The following is a 19,235-nucleotide window of genomic DNA, read 5'->3' on the forward strand; positions in this document are numbered from 1 at the left end:
GGAAAAAAATTGAGGATGAGATTTATGCCTTCATCCGCTGATTGCTGGAAATAAAAGAGAAATTCCCTTTCTCTAAAACTTACTCAGACTTCATTAGCTCAGACAAAAATATACAGACATCGGGTGAGCCCTGCTGGTACAGAACAAGCCTGTATCGCTCTCCCCCCATCCCTGCCAGTCCTCATCCCTCCAAATCAGCAGCACAAGGTCAAATGTTTCCTGGGAAGTGCTGGCCTGCTCTGGGCCCTCACCTCCCTCCCACACAGTCGCAGGTCGGTGCCAGGCTCAAGGTTCCCCCTGGCATTGGTGCTTGCCCTTGGCCACACACCAGTGCCAGCAGAAAGATCTCCCTGTCGCCGAATCCAGCGGGATCTCTGGAGCGTGTCGGGATCCTTTCCTCAAACCTGGTCCTTAGGGCAAGATCCTGGGGTGCACCAGAAGTCCTTGATCCGCTGCAGCCTTTTGCTGCTACCAGAAGGTCCAGGGGGGCTGCATCATCTCGTAGGTGGGAATGCTGGTGACGTTAACAGGAATGGAGATGACGGCCCAGGGGAGCCCGTGCTGCTCCAGGGAGCGCCTGATCATGTACCTGGGGGCATGGAGGGTGACAGGTGTTCCCAAGCTGCCGGGGCTGGCAGAGCGGAGCCAGACCCGAGCACAAACCACAACCCAGCTCAAAGTGCCCGTTAACCACGACCGACTCCATGCAAAGCGTGGCTCCCAAAGCCTGGCAGGGCCACGCTGACCGCTGGGACCTCCCTGCTGTGAGGGACAAGGCTGCCACTCGCTGTCCCCGTGAGCCGTCCCAGCCTGGGAAGGCAGCCCGGGCACGTACCCGTCCCTGCCCAGCAGGAAGAGCGCGGGGATGTCGGCCGTGCGCCGGGAGCTGTCCTGGATCATCTCGATGTAGAAGCTGTCGTTGTCGTAGGCGTTGTCGGCGATGATGACGGCCCGCCCGCCGTGCTCCTGGATCACTCGTGTCTTGGACAGGAACGAGCAGCCCCTGCGGCGCACAGGGACCACCCTGACCTACCTGGGGTGGCCACAGGTAGCTCCAAAGCCTGCACCTGCCCGAGCTGGCCTGGACACACCCAAACTAGGGACTGTCTCCTCCAAACCCTGCTCCTCTGAGCCTGTACTTTAGGTACAAGCCACCCACACTCCTAAAAAACAAATGAAATAAAATCTTGGAATGGTTTGGGTTGGAAGAGACCTTGAAGCCCATTCAGTGCCACCCCCTGCCATGGCAGGGACACCTTCCACTATCCCAGGGTGCTCCAAGCCCCAGTGTCCAATCTGGCCGTGGACATCTCCAGGGATATGAGGCATCCAGAATTTCTTTGGGCAACCTGTGCCAGGGCCTCACCACTCACAGAGTTCTTTGCCACTGTCTAATCTAAACCTACTCTCAATCTGAACTCAGACAGCATTTTTTCTACCTTACCACAGGCTGAAAAATACAAGATGCAGTTCTCCAGGGTAGGAACACCCTCGCATTTCCCCGGTTTATCTATGTGGGGAAAGCCCAGGAAGAATCTGGAAGTGATGGGGAGATGGGGCCAGGGCTCCCCTCCTGCCCAGCAGGGTCCCCCAGCAGCTGCCATGCTGCCAGACCTACCCCCTCTCCACCAAGGCGATCTGGTCCTGGATGAAGACCCCATTGTTCAGCTCTCCACAGGCCTCCGGAGGATCCGCCGGGACCAGGTGGATCTGGTCGTACCTTGTGTTCTCCGAGGAGACAGGCAGGGGTGAGCTGGGGGGATGGAGCTCCCCCTCCCCAGCCCTGCCCAGCTGTGCCACGTCCTGCTCATCCCTGTGGGGGCTGCTCTGGGGGAGATTTTGGGCTCCCAGGTTCAATGACGCTTGGAGCCAGCCCTGGGGCCAGTCCCCGCCTCTGGAATCCTGCTGAGGCCAGGGATGCTTGTGGAAGCGCAATGAGCTCCATTTTAATAAAGCCCCAAATCGCTGAGTCCCACCAAGGAGCAATACTGGGATGGAGGGACCCAAAGCGGCAAATTCAGTTTTTAATACTTACAAACACGCCACCGAAATCCTTGGCCGGGGTGGCAGTGAAGATGTAGCGGATGTCTCCAGGGCTCAGCACTTGGAAGTACAAATATTCATGGATGCGTAATCCTGGGGGCGAAAGAACAGAGCTGAGGTAAAGGAAACTAAAGGCAAAATCCCTGAAAAAGGGGAAAAGTCCCAGTTATCACTCCTGAACCATGGGGGACAGAACACGCCCTCCAGCAGTGCCAAATCCTGGCTGGGCCCAGGTCCCAAAGCTCCCCAAAGGTTTTGGAGTGTTCCAAGGGCAGATGTGGCAGCTCCCAGGGGCTGAGAGGGGATGGGGGCGGGAAAAGCACCGGGATTGGGGTGCTCGAGGGGAAGGGGAAAATGCTGCTGGATCATGGAGGGGAGAGGGGAGATGGGCACCCAGACCGAGGGGAACAGAGGGGAAACGCACCAGGATCACAAATGGGAGGGAAAATGCTCTTGGATTAGGATGCAGCAGGAAATGCAATGGAGCTGGGGTGCAGTAATGGAAATGTACCTGGATCACAGGGAAATCCAAGGGGCTCAGACCCCACCGACAGGAAATGCTGCTGCACTGGGGTGCTGGGTGGGGGAGTGCAACTAGGTCGAGGTGCACCGAGGGAACTGCACCAGGATTGGGATGCAGGAGGGGAAACGCACCCGGACCGGGATGTAGGACGAGAAACGCAATTAGGCGGGGGCGCACCGAGGGGAAATGGCCCCGTACTCCCATACGGCTACAGGAGCGGAACCGCAACGGGGCCGGCGTGCCGGGAGGGGAAATACACCGGGACAGAGACACAGGAGAGGAACCGCAACGGGGCCGGCGTGCCGGGAGGGGAAATACACCGGGACAGAGACACAGGAGCGGAACCGCAACGGGGCCGGCGTGCCGGGAAGGGAAATACACCGGGACAGAGACACAGGAGCGGAACCGCAACGGGGCCGGCGTGCCGGGAGGAGAAATACACCGGGACAGAGACACAGGAGCGGAACCGCAACGGGGCCGGCGTGCCGGGAGGGGAAATAAATACACCGGGACAGAGACACAGGAGGGGAGCCGCAACGGGGCCGGCGTGCCGGGAGGGGAAATAAATACACCGGGACAGAGACACAGGAGAGGAACCGCAACGGGGCCGGCGTGCCGGGAGGGGAAATACACCGGGACAGAGACACAGGAGCGGAACCGCAACGGGGCCGGCGTGCCGGGAGGGGAAATAAATACACCGGGACAGAGACACAGGAGAGGAACCGCAACGGGGCCGGCGTGCCGGGAGGGGAAATACACCGGGACAGAGACACAGGATGGGAACCGCAACGGGGCCGGCGTGCCGGGAAGGGAAATAAATACACCGGGACAGAGACACAGGAGCGGAACCGCAACGGGGCCGGCGTGCCGGGAGGAGAAATACACCGGGACAGAGACACAGGATGGGAACCGCAACGGGGCCGGCGTGCCGGGAAGGGAAATAAATACACCGGGACAGAGACACAGGAGCGGAACCGCAACGGGGCCGGCGTGCCGGGAGGAGAAATACACCGGGACAGAGAGACAGCAGGGGAACCGCAACGGGGCCGGCGTGCCGGGAGGGGAAATACACCGGGACAGAGACACAGGAGGGGAGCCGCAACGGGGTCGGCGTGCCGGGAGGGGAAATAAATACACCGGGACAGAGACACAGGAGAGGAACCGCAACGGGGCCGGCGTGCCGGGAGGGGAAACACACCGGGATCGCGGTGCGCCGAGCGGGGAGGCGGCCGGCCCGGGATGCCTGGGGCGTGGGCGCGGTGCGGGTGCGGGGCCCGGGTGGTCGCGGCGCGGGCCCGGCCGCTGTCCCCGCTCCGTCCCTCCCTCCGCCCCTCACTCACCGCGGGCCGGGCAGCAGCAGACGCAGAGCCAGAGCCAGAGCCAGGGCAGCATGGCTGCGCCACGCCCCGCCCACCGGCCCGCCCCGCGCTCCCCATTGGCGGAAGAGCTTACCGCGCTCCTTCCTATTGGTCTGCGCCGCCATCAATCACGCGCGAGCCGGCGCGGGCCGCCTGCTGTCACCGCGGCGTCCGCTGCCAAATAGTGCTCCATCGCTTTTCCCCACGCTGCGCGCCCTCTTCCCTCCCTGCCAAATAGTGCTCCCGCCGGCGGCCCGCCCCCGGGAAGGTTCTGGGCGCGCGCGGTGCATTGTGGGGCCGGGAGCGAGCCGCCGCCGCCGCCGCGATGATGGTGAGTGCGCCGCGGGCCGTCCGCCGCCATCCGCCGCCATCCGCCGCCGTCCGCCGCCATCCGCCGCCGTCCCCGCGTCCCGCCGCCCTGCCCGGCCCGCGGGGCCCCCGCCGGCCCCCAGCCGGCGGCTGCGGCGGGCCGGGCCGGGCCGCCCCGGCGGGGATGGAGCGCGCAGGCCTGGCGGTAGCGGGGCTGTGCCGCGGCCGCGCCCGCCGCAGCCGCGCCGCGCTGGCCGCAGGGGATGGGAGCGGGCAGCCCCGAGCGCCATCCCGAGCCCGGCGCCGCGTCCCCTCCGGCTCCGAGCCCCGCGGTGGTGCGGGAGGTGGATGGGGCTGATTTCCCCCGGGACAAACGGTTCCTTTTCCGGTGGGACTCCTGCGCTGCTGGGTGTGGAGGAAAGCTGTACGTTCTCTTCCACAGAACCGTTTCAGGGATCACAGAGTGGTCAGGGCTGGAGATCACTCAGTTCACCCCCCTCCCCACGCGGGGTCACCTGGAGCAGGTGACACCGCAGCGTGTCCAGGTGGCTGTGGGATGTCTCCGGAGGGGGGACACTCCAGGCCCTTCCTCCCTGGGCAGCTGTGCCAGGGCTCTGTCACCCTCCATGGAAAGCTCTTCCTCATGTTGAGGTGGGACTTGTGTTTTAATTTACCCGCTGTTACTGGGCGCCCCCAGAAACAGCCTGGCACCAGCCTCTCGGCACTGCCTCGGGTAGGTTTGTACGGAGGATGGGATCCCTCTCAGCCTTCCCTTCTCCATCCTAAGCAGGCCCAGCTCCTCATAGGAGAGGTGCTCCTGACCCCGAGGATGTTCTCTGTGCCCATCACTGCCCGTCACCCCCTGCAGCAGCTCCTTGTCTTGTGCTCGTGGCCCCTCAGAGCAGCGAGCACAGCTTAGTTCTGCTGTGTGCCTGCTGAACGCTTCAGCCGTTAGTTAGTTAGTTAGTTAATTAGTTAGTTCAGTTTAGTTCTGCCTCTGACCTGGCTGTTCCGAGGCAGTACATCCCAAATTTGGGCAGTGTTTGGGCTTTGCTGAGCTCTGCCTGTGAGATGGTTGCAGCACTCATGGAGCGGTTTGGGTTGGAAGGGGCCTTGAGGCCCATCCAGTGCCACCCCTGCCATGGTGACAGCTCCCACTGTCCCAGGCTGCTCCAGGCCCCGTCCCGCCTGGCCTGGGACATTCCAGGGATCCAGGGGCAGCCACAGCTGCTCTGCTGCTTTGGCCCCCCAGACTTGTTTGGTTCCTCACTGTCTGTGTGGCTCCTGCAAGCTCTGTCTGCTCCAGGCCAGCATCGGATCAGAACCTCAGTGGGCCCCGCTGCCCCAAAAAGCCCTGTTACTTTTGGGACGGTTCCTGTGTGGTCCCCGAGCCTGTGGTGGAGCAGCTGTGTGAACTCCCAGCGCTGTGGGAGCCGTGGAGAGCAGCTGGGTGGTGTGGAGCGCAGGAATTGCAGCCAGCCTGTGTGTTTGGTCTTGTTCCTGCACACCGGTGTCTTCTGGGCTGTCGGGAGTTTGCCGTGCGGGCTCCTGGGCTTGGGGTGACAGCTGTGCCGTGCTCCTCCCCGCAGCCAACGCCGGTTATCCTGCTGAAGGAGGGCACGGACACCTCGCAGGGCATCCCGCAGCTGGTCAGCAACATCAACGCGTGCCAGGTGATCGCCGAGGCCGTGCGCACCACGCTGGGCCCGCGCGGCATGGACAAGCTCATCGTGGACGATCGGGGTGGGTACGGCGCGCCCGCTCTGCCTCGGTGCCACGCGATGGTTCCTTAACCCGTCCCAAAAGTGCAAAAAGGCAAACGGCAGGGGACTCAGTTTAGTCACAACAAACAGATGCACCTTTATTGTGGTACCAACAGCAAATGTGATAGAGAGAGGGGACAGAAAAGGAAATAAAGGATAGAGAGAAAAGAGGGGAAGGGGAACACAGCTACCACCGTTGAGACGAGGTCCTCAGTGGTCCAGCCACGTGGATTTGCCATGGTCCATGAGGGTGCACCGAAGCCTTCCCAGAAAGTTACAGTTGATACAGTCCTTAGCCAAAGCAAGTGGCATCTGGCCGGGTGGGCGAGATTGATGGGCCATGGTGAAGAGCCCCTTGGTCTGTGGAGCGGGTGCTGGCACGCAGGGACGAGCCACCGCTGGTCACAGCCTGCAGGAACGCAGCGTTCTGTAGGAGCACGGTGAGTGCACCTGCTGACAGTCACTGGGCAAACAACCACCTCGGCCAGGCCAGAGCTCCTGTCAGGGTCTGCAGGGTGCTTGTGACGGCCCTGAGGCAAAGGAAGGGAACTCCGGACTGTCTCTCACAGTCACTTAAACCCGGCTTTGGCATCGGCCTCAGGCTCAGCAGCCTCAGCCCGTGCCAGGCTCGGCTCTCCCAGCAGAGCTTCAGTTCTGAATCGGTGTCACTGGGGCACCTCGGTGTCCCCTGTCGAAGGCAGGACAGTTGCCAGTCCAGCCTGAGGATTCCTGCTTGCTCCCCAGGGGCACCTGAGGAGATGCAGAGTCAGGAGGGTTGTGCTGCCTTGTGAGGCTGCCCTGGAGCAGAGGCTGGGCAGAGTCACAGAACAAAGCAGGGATTTATTAAAAGGATCTCCTCATGGATCCACCCTGGGCAGCACCAGAGCCCAGCCAGGCCTGCACCCAAGATGAACCCAAATGGTCCCAAAATGCACGAGCGCTCCCGGGGGCTCTCACTGTGATCAGCTCTGCTCCACTGGCACACTGGAGTTCATTGTCCCATTCCAGCTTTAGCCCGTGCAGTCCCATCCTGCTTGTTTTCCTCTCCTCCTGATACCTGTGGAGTTACTCAGCAGTTGTGGCTGAGTGTGAGTTCAGTGGATGTTCCTGGGTTGATATGTAATCTTTTATTTGGTGTGTAATTTAGAGATGAGCTTTGCCATCACTCTGAAAAGACTGGTATGAAGTAATAATAATAATAATAATAATAATAATAATAATAATAATTTATTCTTGTTACTGAAGGGTGGAGTGAAAAGTTACAGGGTGGAGTAGCTGTTACAAGTAGGAACTGTAATAAATCTTTGTTCAAAAGGATAATTGGATTTAAATTTCTCTTATGATAACTAATATGATTTCTAGGCTCTTACTTCTTGAGAGTGTCAGACTAGAATATGGTTTTATCTGTCTGGGGAGGCCTTTGAGAAGAGGGAAATGAATTCCAAACCTTTGTTGGTGTGGAAAGTTGTTCTGCTCTCAGACCGATTTCACTGAACCTGCTCCACAAATGGGCTGACAGGACTGAGTTCTGGTGGAGCAGAGGAACCTGCTGAGATCTCCTGAGAGCCCCCAGAGACAGAGCTTTACCCCTGCTAGTGTAAAGCTGCCTTTAACTTCCTTTTCTCCATGAACCCCAGGCAAAGCCACCATCTCCAACGACGGGGCCACCATCCTGAAGCTGCTGGACGTTGTCCACCCGGCCGCGAAGACCTTGGTGGACATCGCCAAATCCCAGGATGCTGAGGTGGGAGGGGAGCCTGGCTGTGCCTGGGAGGGGAACACGGAGCAGCCTGAGCGGCAGTGCTGCCCTGGGCCTGCTGTTAGCTGCTGGGAATTGCTCATGGAGTGCTGGGGTTCATTCTGCCTGCTCTGGAGCCAGGCTGGCAGAGCTGGGAGTGTTCCCCTGGAGAAGGGAAGGCTCCAGGCAGAGCTCAGAGCCCCTTGCAGGGCCTGGAGGGGCTCCAGGAGAGCTGGAGAGGGACTGGGGACAAGGGACAGAGGGACAGGACCCAGGGAATGGCTCCCACTGGGAAAGGGGAGATTGGGCTGGGATCTTGGGAAGGAATTCCTGGCTGGGAGGTGGGCAGGGGCTGGCACAGGGTTCCCAGATTTGCTGTGGCTGCCCCATCACTAGGAGTGCCCAAGCTGAGTTTAGATGGGGCTTGGAGCAGCCTGAGGTAGTGGAAGGTGTCCCTGCCCATGGCAGGTGGCACTGGGTGGGCTTTGAGGTCCCTTCCCACCCAGACCGCTCTGAATCACTGAGGAGTTCAGCCACAAACCTGTGAGCAGAGAAAATCCTGAGCTCTGGTTTCCCTGGAAGCTCTGGGGAGGTTTTGCAGCTGCTCTCAGGTGGTGTCTGCAGTGGGGGGGGCACAGCGTGGGGGTGACACAGTGTCCCCTGTCCTGCAGGTGGGTGATGGCACCACGTCGGTGACCCTGCTGGCAGCCGAGTTCCTGAAGCAGGTGAAGCCCTACGTGGAGGAGGGGCTCCATCCCCAGATCATCATCCGCGCCTTCCGCACGGCCACGCAGCTGGTGAGGCACGCAGGGACACGGCTCCCGGGGCCAGCTGTGCCAGCCTCCCCGGGCAGGGACACGCTGCCAGGGCATACCCGCTGGGGAACGGGTGTGGGGAGCGCCAGCAGCCATCTCCTGCTGCCTCCCTGCCAGCAGCACTGCCTCTCCCGTGCCAGGCCTGCTGTTCCCAGTCTGTACCTCTGGCGTGCTCTCACTTCCTTTGGGATTTTTTCCAAGGAAGAAGGAATAAATGGGAAAACTCATTTCCCATTCTCCTGCTCCTCCTGTTCTCTGCTGCTTCTTAGTAACCTGTGTGTCTCCTGGAGCCTGTTGATCCCATTAAGCTGATTTTTGGAGGTTCACTCCTCAGTAGCCCTTTGATTCCCAGGGTTTCTGCTGAAAAGAGAAACAGCAGAGCAGCTCTGAGCCTCCTCCCACTCCTCATATATTGGTGTATTCCTTGGAATTGCTGCTCTGACAGGGGTGGAATAACTTAAACACTTGAAACTTCAGTGATGTTGAAGTAGAGAACAAAAGATAAAATACAAAGAGAGAGGTTGGAGGTCTCACAAGCTCAGGAGCATAAATCATTAATCCAGCTGTTGCCTTTTTGCCAGGCTGTGAACAAGATCAAAGACATCGCTGTCTCCGTGAAGAAGGAGGATAAAGAGTAAGTTTCCCTTGGAGGTGACCTGGTTCTGCTCTGAGCTCCAGCTGACTGCTGTGAGGGTGCTCCCGAATTCTGTGGCTCTGGCTGACATCTCCAGGGAGCTGCAGCCCCACACGGGGGTTATTCCCAGTTTCTCTGGAATTTCCTGCTCCTCCGGGGCACTGCTGTGCTCCCACTTGGCTGCAGGGATGATGTAGGGCAGTGTCTCCCAGTGCTCATGGAGGGAGCTGGGCACCAAAATAAGTGGCCTGATTTCTTTTTTTCTCTTGCTGCAGTCAGTGGCAGTGTTAAATCTCAGCAGTTCCCTGAGGATCAGATCCCCTTTCAGCTGTCACACACCAAGGTAGATAGCTCATAGCAGTGATCCCCTCAGCTGAGGTGAGAACACTGGAGTTCCTTCTCTCCCTGGATTTTAAGCTCTTGTCTACTTGACCTTACAGATACCTGCAGTTAATTAGAAGTATTTCAACTTCATAAGCATCTTGAATAAACCAAAATGGGTTGTCCAAACCAAATTCTAAAAAAGTGCTGGGAAAAAACCCAAATGTGGTCCTGAGTGGTTCCCTTGGGGGACAGAGCCTGGCAGCTGGATCCACATCTCCCTGCGTCACCCACTGCTGCACATACACTACCTGAGCTAGTACTGCAGGGAATGGGCTGCATTCAGGGGGTTTCAGAAACATCTTCCTGCCTTGGGATGAAGGAAAGCACCTGCTCTTGTCTGATTTTAGGTGCATAAAAGTCAGTCAGCCTCGTCAGTGCTGGGCTGATGCTCGAGCTCAAAAAAGGAGACTGAGATTTGTCAGTCTGGGATTTGTGCCTTGTTCTCCCCGTTGGCAGGAGGGGGCTGATCTTTGCCCCTGTCAGAGAGGATTTTGGGCTCCTCATGACAAGACAGACCCTGAGGGGCTGGAGAGTGGCCCGGGCAGGGAACGGAGCTGGGAAGGGGCTGGAGAATTCCTGAGGGAGCTGGGAAGGGGCTGGAGAGTTCCTGAGGGAGCTGGGAAGGGGCTGGAGAGTTCCTGAGGGAGCTGGGAAGGAGCTGGAGAGTTCCTGAGGGAGCTGGGAAGGGGCTGGAGAGTTCCTGAGGGAGCTGGGAAGGGGCTCAGCCTGGAGCAAAGGAGGCTCAGGGGGACCTTGTGGCTCTGCACAGCTCCTGCCAGGAGGGGACAGCCGGGGGGTCGGGCTGTGCTCCAGGGAACAGGGACAGGAGGAGAGGGAACGGCCTCAGGGGAGCCTCAGGATGGGCACTGGGGACATTCCTCATGGGAAGGGCAGGGCTGGAGTCCCCATCCCTGGAGGGATTTCAGAGCCCTGTGGATGTGGCCCTTGGGGACATGGGCAGTGGTGGCCTTGGCTGTGCTGGACTGAATGATCTTATTTTCCACCCTAAACCTGTGATTTACAAAGCCACATATGGTGTTTGGGGCTTGTGAAAAGACCTGGAAGGTGACCAAACCTTTGTTTTTCCTTTCCTTCCCTTTCTGCAGTGAGCAGAGGAGTCTCCTGGAAAAGTGTGCAGCCACAGCCCTGAGCTCCAAGCTCATCTCCCAGAGCAAGGAGTTTTTCTCCAAGATGGTTGTAGATGCTGTGATGATGCTGGATGACTTGTTGCAGCTCAAGATGATCGGGATAAAGAAGGTGCAAGGAGGAGCTTTGGAAGTAAGTGTTGGAGCCTTCCTGAGGGGGTGGAGGACACAGATCCCAGCTCTGGTCGTGCCTTGGCTCTAGCAGAAGCGCAGCCTGGTTTGACAAGTGCCTGTTGGGGAATTCCCAAAGTGGAACAAAGCTGTTGGTGTGAGGAGGAAGCTCGGCAGATAGGGCTGGGTTTCTTTCTTTCTGGTTTTTGAGCTAAATACACTCTTCACCTCACTGCAGCAAAAGTTGTTACTGATAGAATTCCATTTATCTCTCTGCAAATAATATTTTTTCTGTGGGAAGTCTTCGCTACTTCTGGATCCAAAAGTCCTGGTTGCATGTAGGATTACTGGGTTGGGAAGAATGCAAGGCAGACCTCATGGAGCTGATTTAGTGGTGGGCAGGGCAGGTGGGATGTGTGGTTTATGCCTCTGTGCTGGAGAGCCCGTTCATGTCTGGGACTGCACCTGGATATGTGGGAGGAGATCCTGGCTGTGGGACAGCCCCTGTGGGAGAGAGATTCAGATCCCAGGAGAGAGATTCACCCAGGAAATCAAGGAGCTCATGCCAGGGAATGGTGTTGGACAGGGCTGTCCTGCTGCAGAAAATCCAGGAGGTGGTGATGGAACTTGGAAAGAGAAAACAGAGCAAAAACCAGCCTCCAGTGGGGCTGTGGATGAGAAATACCCAAAAGTTCAAAGGGGAGGAATGGGAAAGAGATCAGGGAGAGAACTGATTGCTCCATTCCTTGATCTTAAGGTTGTGTGAGGAATTCTTGGCTGTGGAGTTTTGAGGGATAGAGAGGAAGCTGCTCTTGTGAGCTGAAAGAAATTCTTGCTGCTTATTTCCTCTAGAAGTGGGTTAATCAAAGGAGGCAGTGCTGGGAAGGCTTGGTAAATGAGGCCTCTGGAAGCAGGGAGTGTCCTGTGGGAGTTGTTATTAACCCTGTGCAGAAAGCCTTGGGCGCTGAGCCTGAGGCAAATCCCTGTGTTCCAGGACTCACAGCTGGTGGCTGGAGTTGCCTTTAAGAAAACCTTCTCCTACGCTGGGTTTGAGATGCAGCCCAAGAAGTACCAGTCCCCCAAAATTGCCCTGCTCAACGTGGAGCTGGAGCTGAAAGCCGAGAAGGACAACGCCGAGGTCAGAGTCAACACGGTGGAGGTAAGAGCCACAGGGGAGCCTGGCCTGCTTCCCCGTCCCTGTGACCCCTGGGGCTGCCCATCCCCTGGGGAAGGATGAGATGGGAGGGCACAGAGGTGCTGAGAGGGCTGGAGCCAGGCTGGGAGAGCTGGGAATGTTCCCCTGGAGAAGGGAAGGCTCCAGGCAGAGCTCAGAGCCCCTTGCAGGGCCTGGAGGGGCTCCAGGAGAGCTGGAGAGGGACTGGGGACAAGGGACAGAGGGACAGGACACAGGGAATGGCTTCCACTGGGAAAGGGGAGATTGGGCTGGGATCTTGGCAAGGAATTCCTGGCTGGGAGGGTGGGGAGGGGCTGGGCTGGAATTCCCAGATTTGCTGTGGCTGCCCCTGGATCCCTGGCAGTGTCCCAGGCCAGGTTGGACACTGGGCTTGGATCCATCTGGGACAGTGGGAGGTGTCCCTGCCATGGCAGGGGTGGCACTGGATGACCTTTAAAAGGTCCCTTCCTACCCAAACCAGTCCATGATAAATGAGTTTGCCTCCTGCCCATCCTTCACCTTTGGAAACACCTGGTGGGCTGTGCTGCCCTGTGGCAATGAGGGTCCAGCACTCTGGGAAGCGCAGCAGGGTCAGGACACGTTTGTGAGCTGTCACTGTGCCCCAGCTGTGCTGAGCCACCAGCTCTGGGGTGACTGCCTTAGGTGTAACAAGTGGCCTTGCAGGGACAGCTCATCCAGCAGTGCCTGGGGAGCTGCAGGAGCCCCTGGGGTTGAAGCAGCCATTTGGGCAGTGCCATGGAGCAGGGCCCTCCTGCCTGCAGTGCCGGGAGCAGCTCTGGGCCAGGGCTGCACCTGGGGCAGCCCCGGCACAGGAACACCTGTCCCCTGTCCTCCTGCCAGGATTACCAGGCCATCGTGGATGCAGAGTGGAACATCCTGTATGACAAACTGGACAAGATCCACAAGTCAGGAGCCAAGGTGGTCCTGTCCAAGCTCCCCATTGGGGACGTGGCCACGCAGTACTTCGCAGACAGGGACATGTTCTGTGCCGGCCGCGTCCCGGACGAGGATCTCAAGAGGACCATGATGGTGAGCTCCCCTGGCTTGGAGGAAAGCCTTTGGAGTCAGTTCTGACACCCCAGGCTGGGCAGTCCCCAGCAGCTGCACGCTGATCTCACTGCTCCTCACAAGGGTTTGAAAGGACAAGTCTGTTCCGTGGTGGGTGAGCAGTCACACCCTGACAGCCTGGTGTTATTTGTAAAGATCTGATCACTGCCTCAGTAGAGGTTTATTTTCCTGAGTTTTTCCCTGTTCCATCATGAGTGGTTTTTTCCCTGAGCTTTCTTTGTGTATCTCCTGGACTCTGGAGCCTCTGAGTCAGCACCTTGAAGCTGCATAGGCTTATTTCACTGTCAAGAGTTGGCCTGGGTCCATGAGAGGGGAGGGAGGGAGAAGGGTTTTCCTGAATCTGCAGGATGGGTTTGCACCAACTCAACAGCTGGGCTGTCCCTGAGGAGTGGAGCCTGCTGGGAGGTCGGTGTGGGTTGTCAGCAGTGGTAATCCCGTGTTTGTGCCCATTCCGTGCAGGCCTGTGGGGGATCCATCCAGACCAGTGTCAATGCCCTGTCCGATGATGTGCTGGGCCGCTGTGAGCTCTTTGAGGAGACCCAGATTGGGGGAGAGAGGTAAGAACACCAGCTGCAAACCTGAGGTGCTGTGCAAGCCCTCTCGTAGCAGGTGGAAAAGGTGGGATCAAAGCATTGGGAGGGTCAACATCTCTCAAACTGTTGAGATGGAAACAAGGTTGTTACAAAATGTATATTTTATTGTTGCCAGAAGCTGCTTTTTGAGGCTAGGGAGGGGGCAGGAGCAAGATTTCATTGAGATCCTACCTCTTGTAAAAGCTTTTAAAAACATACGTTTATTCTGCAGTGCCTTGTAAAAAGCACAGAGGTACTGTTGAATTTGTAATGGAAAACCACCACATTTTGGGGTGGCTTGTGGCACTTCTGTGATGTTCCAGCTTGACACTTCCCTGTCAGTGCAGGAGAAGCTGGGGACAGTATGCTGGGGTCCTTCCAGTTGCTGGAGGAGCAGTCCTGTTTGGGGCTGGCTGCTGCCAAGTGCAAACTGGGAGCACCAGTTCGGGGCGATCCCTGCAGCAGGAAGAGAAGGGATTTTCCTGGATTATCTGGAACGTCCCTCGTGTGTTCCCTGGCTCTGCTCCTCCTCGGCCCAGGATCCGCTGGGGCTGCCAGGCGTGCAGGGCCGGCTCTGTTCCCACGCTGCCTGGCCAGCGGCAGCTCCTGCATGCCCACACCCTCCCTGTGGCAGGTACAACTTCTTCACGGGCTGCCCCAAGGCCAAGACGTGCACCATCATCCTGCGCGGGGGCGCCGAGCAGTTCATGGAGGAGACGGAGCGCTCCCTGCACGACGCCATCATGATCGTCAGGAGGGCCATCAAGGTGAGCCTGCCACCTGCCCTGCCAGGGCATTGTGCCCTGGCACGGCCAGAGCTGCTGGAAACCTCCTCACACAGCAGGGCTTGGCTGGGGGCTCTGCAGAGTGAGCACATCTCGTGGATTCGCTCAAGTGCAGTTCCTGGGCCGGCTCAGCGTGCCTTTGGCAGCGTTGGCAGCTGCTCTCCAGGCATGCCTGGGTTCTGCCTGCACTTCTGTGCAGCTGCACCTCGTGCTTGCTCCATCCTTCCCCCTAAAGGGAACGGTTTCCTGGCTGTGCTGGGCGCATCTTCAGGAGATGGCACATGTGTGTCCATGCCCATAGAGCCCCTCTCTTGGTGCCCAGTCTGAGGGCATGACAGTCCCCTGGCTCTGAGGGCTGGCCGGGGGCACCAGGAGAAGTCCAAGGGCTCTCTGGATGTGTGTTTGATCCTGGGTGACGCTGCCAAGCTCTGGCTGTTTCTGGGTTACACAAAAACGTGTCGCTGTAGGAAGGGCTTCTGGTTAAGAGCAGCTCTGAGGCTGCATGTCCTGCGGGGAGAAGCACATCAGGAGTTTTGGAGCTGTTACTTTTACAAAGAACGTCCTGATCTCTCTCCTGGAAAAGCAGCAGAACTGAGCTGCAAGGTGCTGCCGCCATTATCTTTAGTTTTGGACGCTTTATGGAAGTGAGGATGTTTCCCTGGCCCGAGTTGGCTGTGAGCTGCCATCCCTCCCTTTGGGTGTGGTGTCCCCAAACCCCCCTTTATCCTGTGCACAGCTGGGCTGAGCTGCTGGAGCTGCCACTGGAGGTTCTTGGCATGTCCCTGCCTCTGCTGTCAGACAGTCCCAGGGACAGCAGCACCAGGGCTGTGGATTGCCACGGGCTGGCAGGGCTGGGGCTGGGGCTGGCAGGGCCGTGGATTGCCATGGGCTGGCAGGGCTGGGGCTGGCAGGGCTGTGGGTTGCCATGGGCTGGCAGGGCTGTGGGCTGGCAGGGCTGTGGGTTGCCGTGGCCAGCCAGCGCTCTGGATTGCCGTGCCTGCAGCGCCCTGACAGCCCCTGTGCTGTGCCGTGTCCCTGCAGAACGACTCGGTGGTGGCGGGCGGCGGGGCCATCGAGATGGAGCTCTCCAAGTTCCTGCGGGACTACTCGCGCACCATCCCGGGCAAGCAGCAGCTGCTGATCGGCGCCTACGCCAAGGCCCTGGAGATCATCCCCCGGCAGCTCTGCGACAACGCCGGCTTCGACGCCACCAACATCCTCAACAAGCTGCGAGCCAAGCACGCCCAGGTAGGGCCCGCTCTCTGGGTTTGAGAAGCCAGGTGTCTGCTGGGGAAGGCAGGAGCCTCCCCTGAAATGGAAAATGTAAACCCCTCCCAGTTATTATAATTATGAAATTAGGGGGCTGTCAGGCAAAGGTATGGGAACAGGAATAACAGTTCTTTACTAGGAAAACTAAAAATACAAATGCAATAGTACAAACAAACAAAACCAACGCTGCCAGAGTCAGAGCAGCCCTGGCAGCCCGTGGGTCAGGCTGGTGGCAGCAGTCCCATCCCATGGTGGCTCAGCCCTCCTGCAGTGCCAGCTGTGCTTCTGCTGGAGCAGGGATCCTGCACAAGGCTGGAGTTTTCCTCTGAAGCTCCAGGGCTGGTGGGGATGGGCCTGGGCTTCCTCTGGGAATGCAGTGGAGAAGAAAGCTGCTCCTCTGGGAATGCAGTGGGGAAGAAAGCTGCTCCTCTGGGAATGCAGTGGGGAAGAAAGCTGCTCCTCTGGGAATGCAGTGGGCAAAGGCTGCTGTGGTGTTCCAAGGTCAGATTGTATCCAGGTAGGAATGCTTGGCTCCAGGTTATATCAGATTGGATCCAGGTAGGAATGCTTGGCTCCAGATGATATCAGATTGTATCCAGGTAGGAATGCTTGGCTCCAGATGATATCAGATTGGATCCAGGTAGGAATGCTTGGCTCCTCCCCTGGGTGGAGCATCTCCCCATGGGATGATGGAATTTTCTCAGCCGTGCAGGGACACTCACTGGTTATGAACAGAAGTTAATTAATAATTAAAGGCCCATGAACAGAAGAAATCTCCTGGAGGGAGGATTGGCTGTGGAGAGATAAAGAAAAGTGCCCAGTGAACAGCAGATACCTGCCCCACCCCTGACAGGTGGAATACACACCCCCAGCCACATCTTTCAGCCTAAGACACTGGGCATCCCAGAGGCAGTGCGTGTGATTGCTCTCTCGAGTTCCCTCCTGGAGCCTGTCAGAGCTGGGGGAGCTCAGCTGAGCCGTGTTGGAGCCGTGTCCCCTTTGATGAAACGCCATGTTCATATCACATCAGCTGTGGGCCTGGCACAGGTTGCTATAAATGGAAAGGAGCTGTTTTCCCTTTGATCCCAGCTGTCAGGTGACTTCCTGAGCTGGGAGTTCTGATTTGCTCCTTAAAAACACATCATTTCTCAGGAAGGAGCTGCTGTGTTAAACGTTAAAGGAAGCAGAGTGCAGGGTTGGCTGAGCTGAGCATTTTGCACAGGAGCTGCAGGCTGAAGGTCCTGAGTGCTGTTCTTGTGGAGATCCCAGCTCCAGGGCTTGGAGGTTGCCCCTTGGGTTCTGTCACTCCCAGCACGTTTCACCCTGCTTCTGGTGGTGGGGCCGGGGGAGTGCCCCAAAATGAGGGTGCAAAACCTGGGCACTGAGGCAGCAGCAGAGGGGGAGTCAGGCCTGTGAGGCTTCTGCAGCTTCATGGAAGGGGCTGCCCCAGGAGGTTTGGAGTCCCCATCTCTGGAGGTGGCACTCAGAGCTCTGGGCTGGGGACAAGGTGGGCATCAGGCACAGCTTGGACTGCATGGTCTGGGAGGGCTTTTCCAGCCTCGGTGACTCTGTGATCCTAAACTGGACGGAGCCTCCTCTTCATCAGGCACCGCTGGCACTGGTGGCTGAAAGCAAAGACAGCTCAGTTTGGATTTTTTGTGTTTTCCTTCACAGCAGAATGTGAGGGAGGCTCCAGCCTCTCCCTTCACCTTGCTTGGCCTTCCCTCCCAGGCTTGCCCCAAGTCCCACCCAGCCCCTGACCAATCCCTGTCCCCTTTGTCCCCTCTGTCGTCACAGGGTGGGATGGGGTGCTGATCCCTTTGTGCCTCTCTCCCTCTGTCCTCCAGGGCAGGATGTGGCACTGATCCTGTCCCTCTGTCCTGCAGGGCAGGATGTGCCACTGATCCTGTCCCTCTGTCCTGCAGGGCAGGATGTGGCACTGATCCTGTCCCTCTGTCCCGCAGGGCGGGATGTGGCACTGATCCTGTCCCTCTGTCCCCCAGAGCGGGATGTGGCACTGATCCTGTCCCTCTGTCCCCCAGAGCGGGATGTGGCACTGATCCTGTCCCTCTGTCCCTCTGTCCCCCAGAGTGGGATGTGAAACTGATCCTGTCCCTCTGTCCTGCAGGGCAGGATGTGGCACTGATCCTGTCCCTCTGTCCTGCAGGGCAGGATGTGGCACTGATCCTGTCCCTCTGTCCTGCAGGGCAGGATGTGGCACTGATCCTGTCCCTCTGTCCCTCTGTCCTCCAGGGCAGGATGTGGCACTGATCCTGTCCCTCTGTCCCTCTGTCCCCCAGAGCGGGTTGTGGCACTGATCCTGTCCCTCTGTCCTCCAGGGCAGGATGTGGCACTGATCCTGTCCCTCTGTCCTGCAGGGCAGGATGTGGCACTGATCCTGTCCCTCTGTCCCTCTGTCCTCCAGGGCAGGATGTGGCACTGATCCTGTCCCTCTGTCCCTCTGTCCCCCAGAGCGGGTTGTGGCACTGATCCTGTCCCTCTGTCCTCCAGGGCAGGATGTGGCACTGATCCTGTCCCTCTGTCCCTCTGTCCTCCAGGGCGGGTTGTGGCACTGATCCTGTCCCTCTGTCCCTCTGTCCCCCAGAGCGGGATGTGGCACTGATCCTGTCCCTCTGTCCTCCAGGGCAGGATGTGGCACTGATCCTGTCCCTCTGTCCTCCAGGGCAGGATGTGGCACTGATCCTGTCCCTCTGTCCTCCAGGGCAGGATGTGGCACTGATCCTGTCCCTCTGTCCTCCAGGGCAGGATGTGGCACTGATCCTGTCCCTCTGTCCTCCAGGGCGGGATGTGGCACTGATCCTGTCCCTCTGTCCCGCAGGGCGGGATGTGGCACTGATCCTGTCCCTCTGTCCTGCAGGGCGGGATGTGGCACTGATCCTGTCCCTCTGTCCCTCTGTCCCCCAGAGCGGGATGTGGCACTGATCCTGTCCCTCTGTCCCGCAGGGCGGGATGTGGCACTGATCCTGTCCCTCTGTCCTCCAGGGCGGGATGTGGCACTGATCCTGTCCCTCTGTCCTCCAGGGCAGGATGTGGCACTGATCCTGTCCCTCTGTCCCTCTGTCCCCCAGAGCGGGATGTGGCACTGATCCTGTCCCTCTGTCCTGCAGGGCGGGATGTGGCACTGATCCTGTCCCTCTGTCCCGCAGGGCGGGATGTGGCACTGATCCTGTCCCTCTGTCCTGCAGGGCAGGATGTGGCACTGATCCTGTCCCTCTGTCCTCCAGGGCAGGACATGGCACTGATCCTGTCCCTCTGTCCCGCAGGGCGGGATGTGGTACGGCGTGGACGTGACCAACGAGGACATAGCTGACAATTTCTCGGCGTGCGTGTGGGAGCCGGCCGTGGTGCGCATCAACGCGCTGACGGCCGCCTCGGAGGCCGCGTGCCTCATCGTGTCCGTGGACGAGACCATCCGCAACCCCCGCTCCTCCGTGGACGCCGCCGCTGCTCCCCGCGGCCGCGGCCGGGCCCGGCCCCACAACCACTGAGTGCTCGCTGGAAT

General features: G+C 58.8%; 2 protein-coding genes across 2 annotated transcripts; one reads left to right on the top strand and one right to left on the bottom strand.

Annotated features, from left to right (window-relative positions):
• Positions 1-67: 67 nt before the first annotated feature.
• On the bottom strand, positions 68-4,026 carry PRADC1 (protease associated domain containing 1). Its single transcript, XM_068189185.1, has 5 exons — positions 3,907-4,026; positions 2,036-2,136; positions 1,619-1,728; positions 836-1,003; positions 68-589 (listed from the first exon to the last, which is right to left on the bottom strand). Exons 1-5 carry the CDS (start codon positions 3,956-3,958, stop codon positions 469-471), a joined length of 552 nt encoding a protein of 183 aa, XP_068045286.1. The 5' UTR covers positions 3,959-4,026; the 3' UTR covers positions 68-468.
• Positions 4,027-4,157: 131 nt separating this feature from the next.
• Positions 4,158-19,230, top strand: CCT7 (chaperonin containing TCP1 subunit 7). Its single transcript, XM_068189180.1, has 12 exons — positions 4,158-4,255; positions 5,823-5,976; positions 7,634-7,740; positions 8,406-8,531; positions 9,131-9,183; positions 10,674-10,845; positions 11,818-11,982; positions 12,859-13,047; positions 13,546-13,643; positions 14,293-14,425; positions 15,485-15,691; positions 18,997-19,230. The coding sequence occupies exons 1-12, from the start codon at positions 4,250-4,252 to the stop codon at positions 19,219-19,221; spliced, it is 1,635 nt and encodes a 544-aa protein (XP_068045281.1). The 5' UTR covers positions 4,158-4,249; the 3' UTR covers positions 19,222-19,230.
• Positions 19,231-19,235: the final 5 nt, after the last annotated feature.

Source organism: Anomalospiza imberbis, chromosome 4 (genome assembly GCF_031753505.1).
Source record: "Anomalospiza imberbis isolate Cuckoo-Finch-1a 21T00152 chromosome 4, ASM3175350v1, whole genome shotgun sequence".
NCBI lineage: Eukaryota > Metazoa > Chordata > Aves > Passeriformes > Viduidae > Anomalospiza > Anomalospiza imberbis.

What these genes read in the sequence shown, in the direction of transcription:
- PRADC1 (XM_068189185.1), bottom strand. Translation starts at nt 3,958, where the DNA reads ATGCTGCCCTGGCTCTGGCTCTGGCTCTGCGTCTGCTGCTGCCCGGCC. An exon ending in AGGATTTCGGTGGCGTGTTT is followed by an intron (nt 1,729 to 2,035) that starts GTAAGTATTAAA and finishes GTCTCCTCGGAG; the next exon opens with AACACAAGGTACGACCAGAT. An exon ending in ATCGCCTTGGTGGAGAGGGG is followed by an intron (nt 1,004 to 1,618) that starts GTAGGTCTGGCA and finishes TGTGCGCCGCAG; the next exon opens with GGGCTGCTCGTTCCTGTCCA.
- CCT7 (XM_068189180.1), top strand. An exon ending in CCAAATCCCAGGATGCTGAG is followed by an intron (nt 7,741 to 8,405) that starts GTGGGAGGGGAG and finishes CCTGTCCTGCAG; the next exon opens with GTGGGTGATGGCACCACGTC. An exon ending in TGCAAGGAGGAGCTTTGGAA is followed by an intron (nt 10,846 to 11,817) that starts GTAAGTGTTGGA and finishes CCTGTGTTCCAG; the next exon opens with GACTCACAGCTGGTGGCTGG.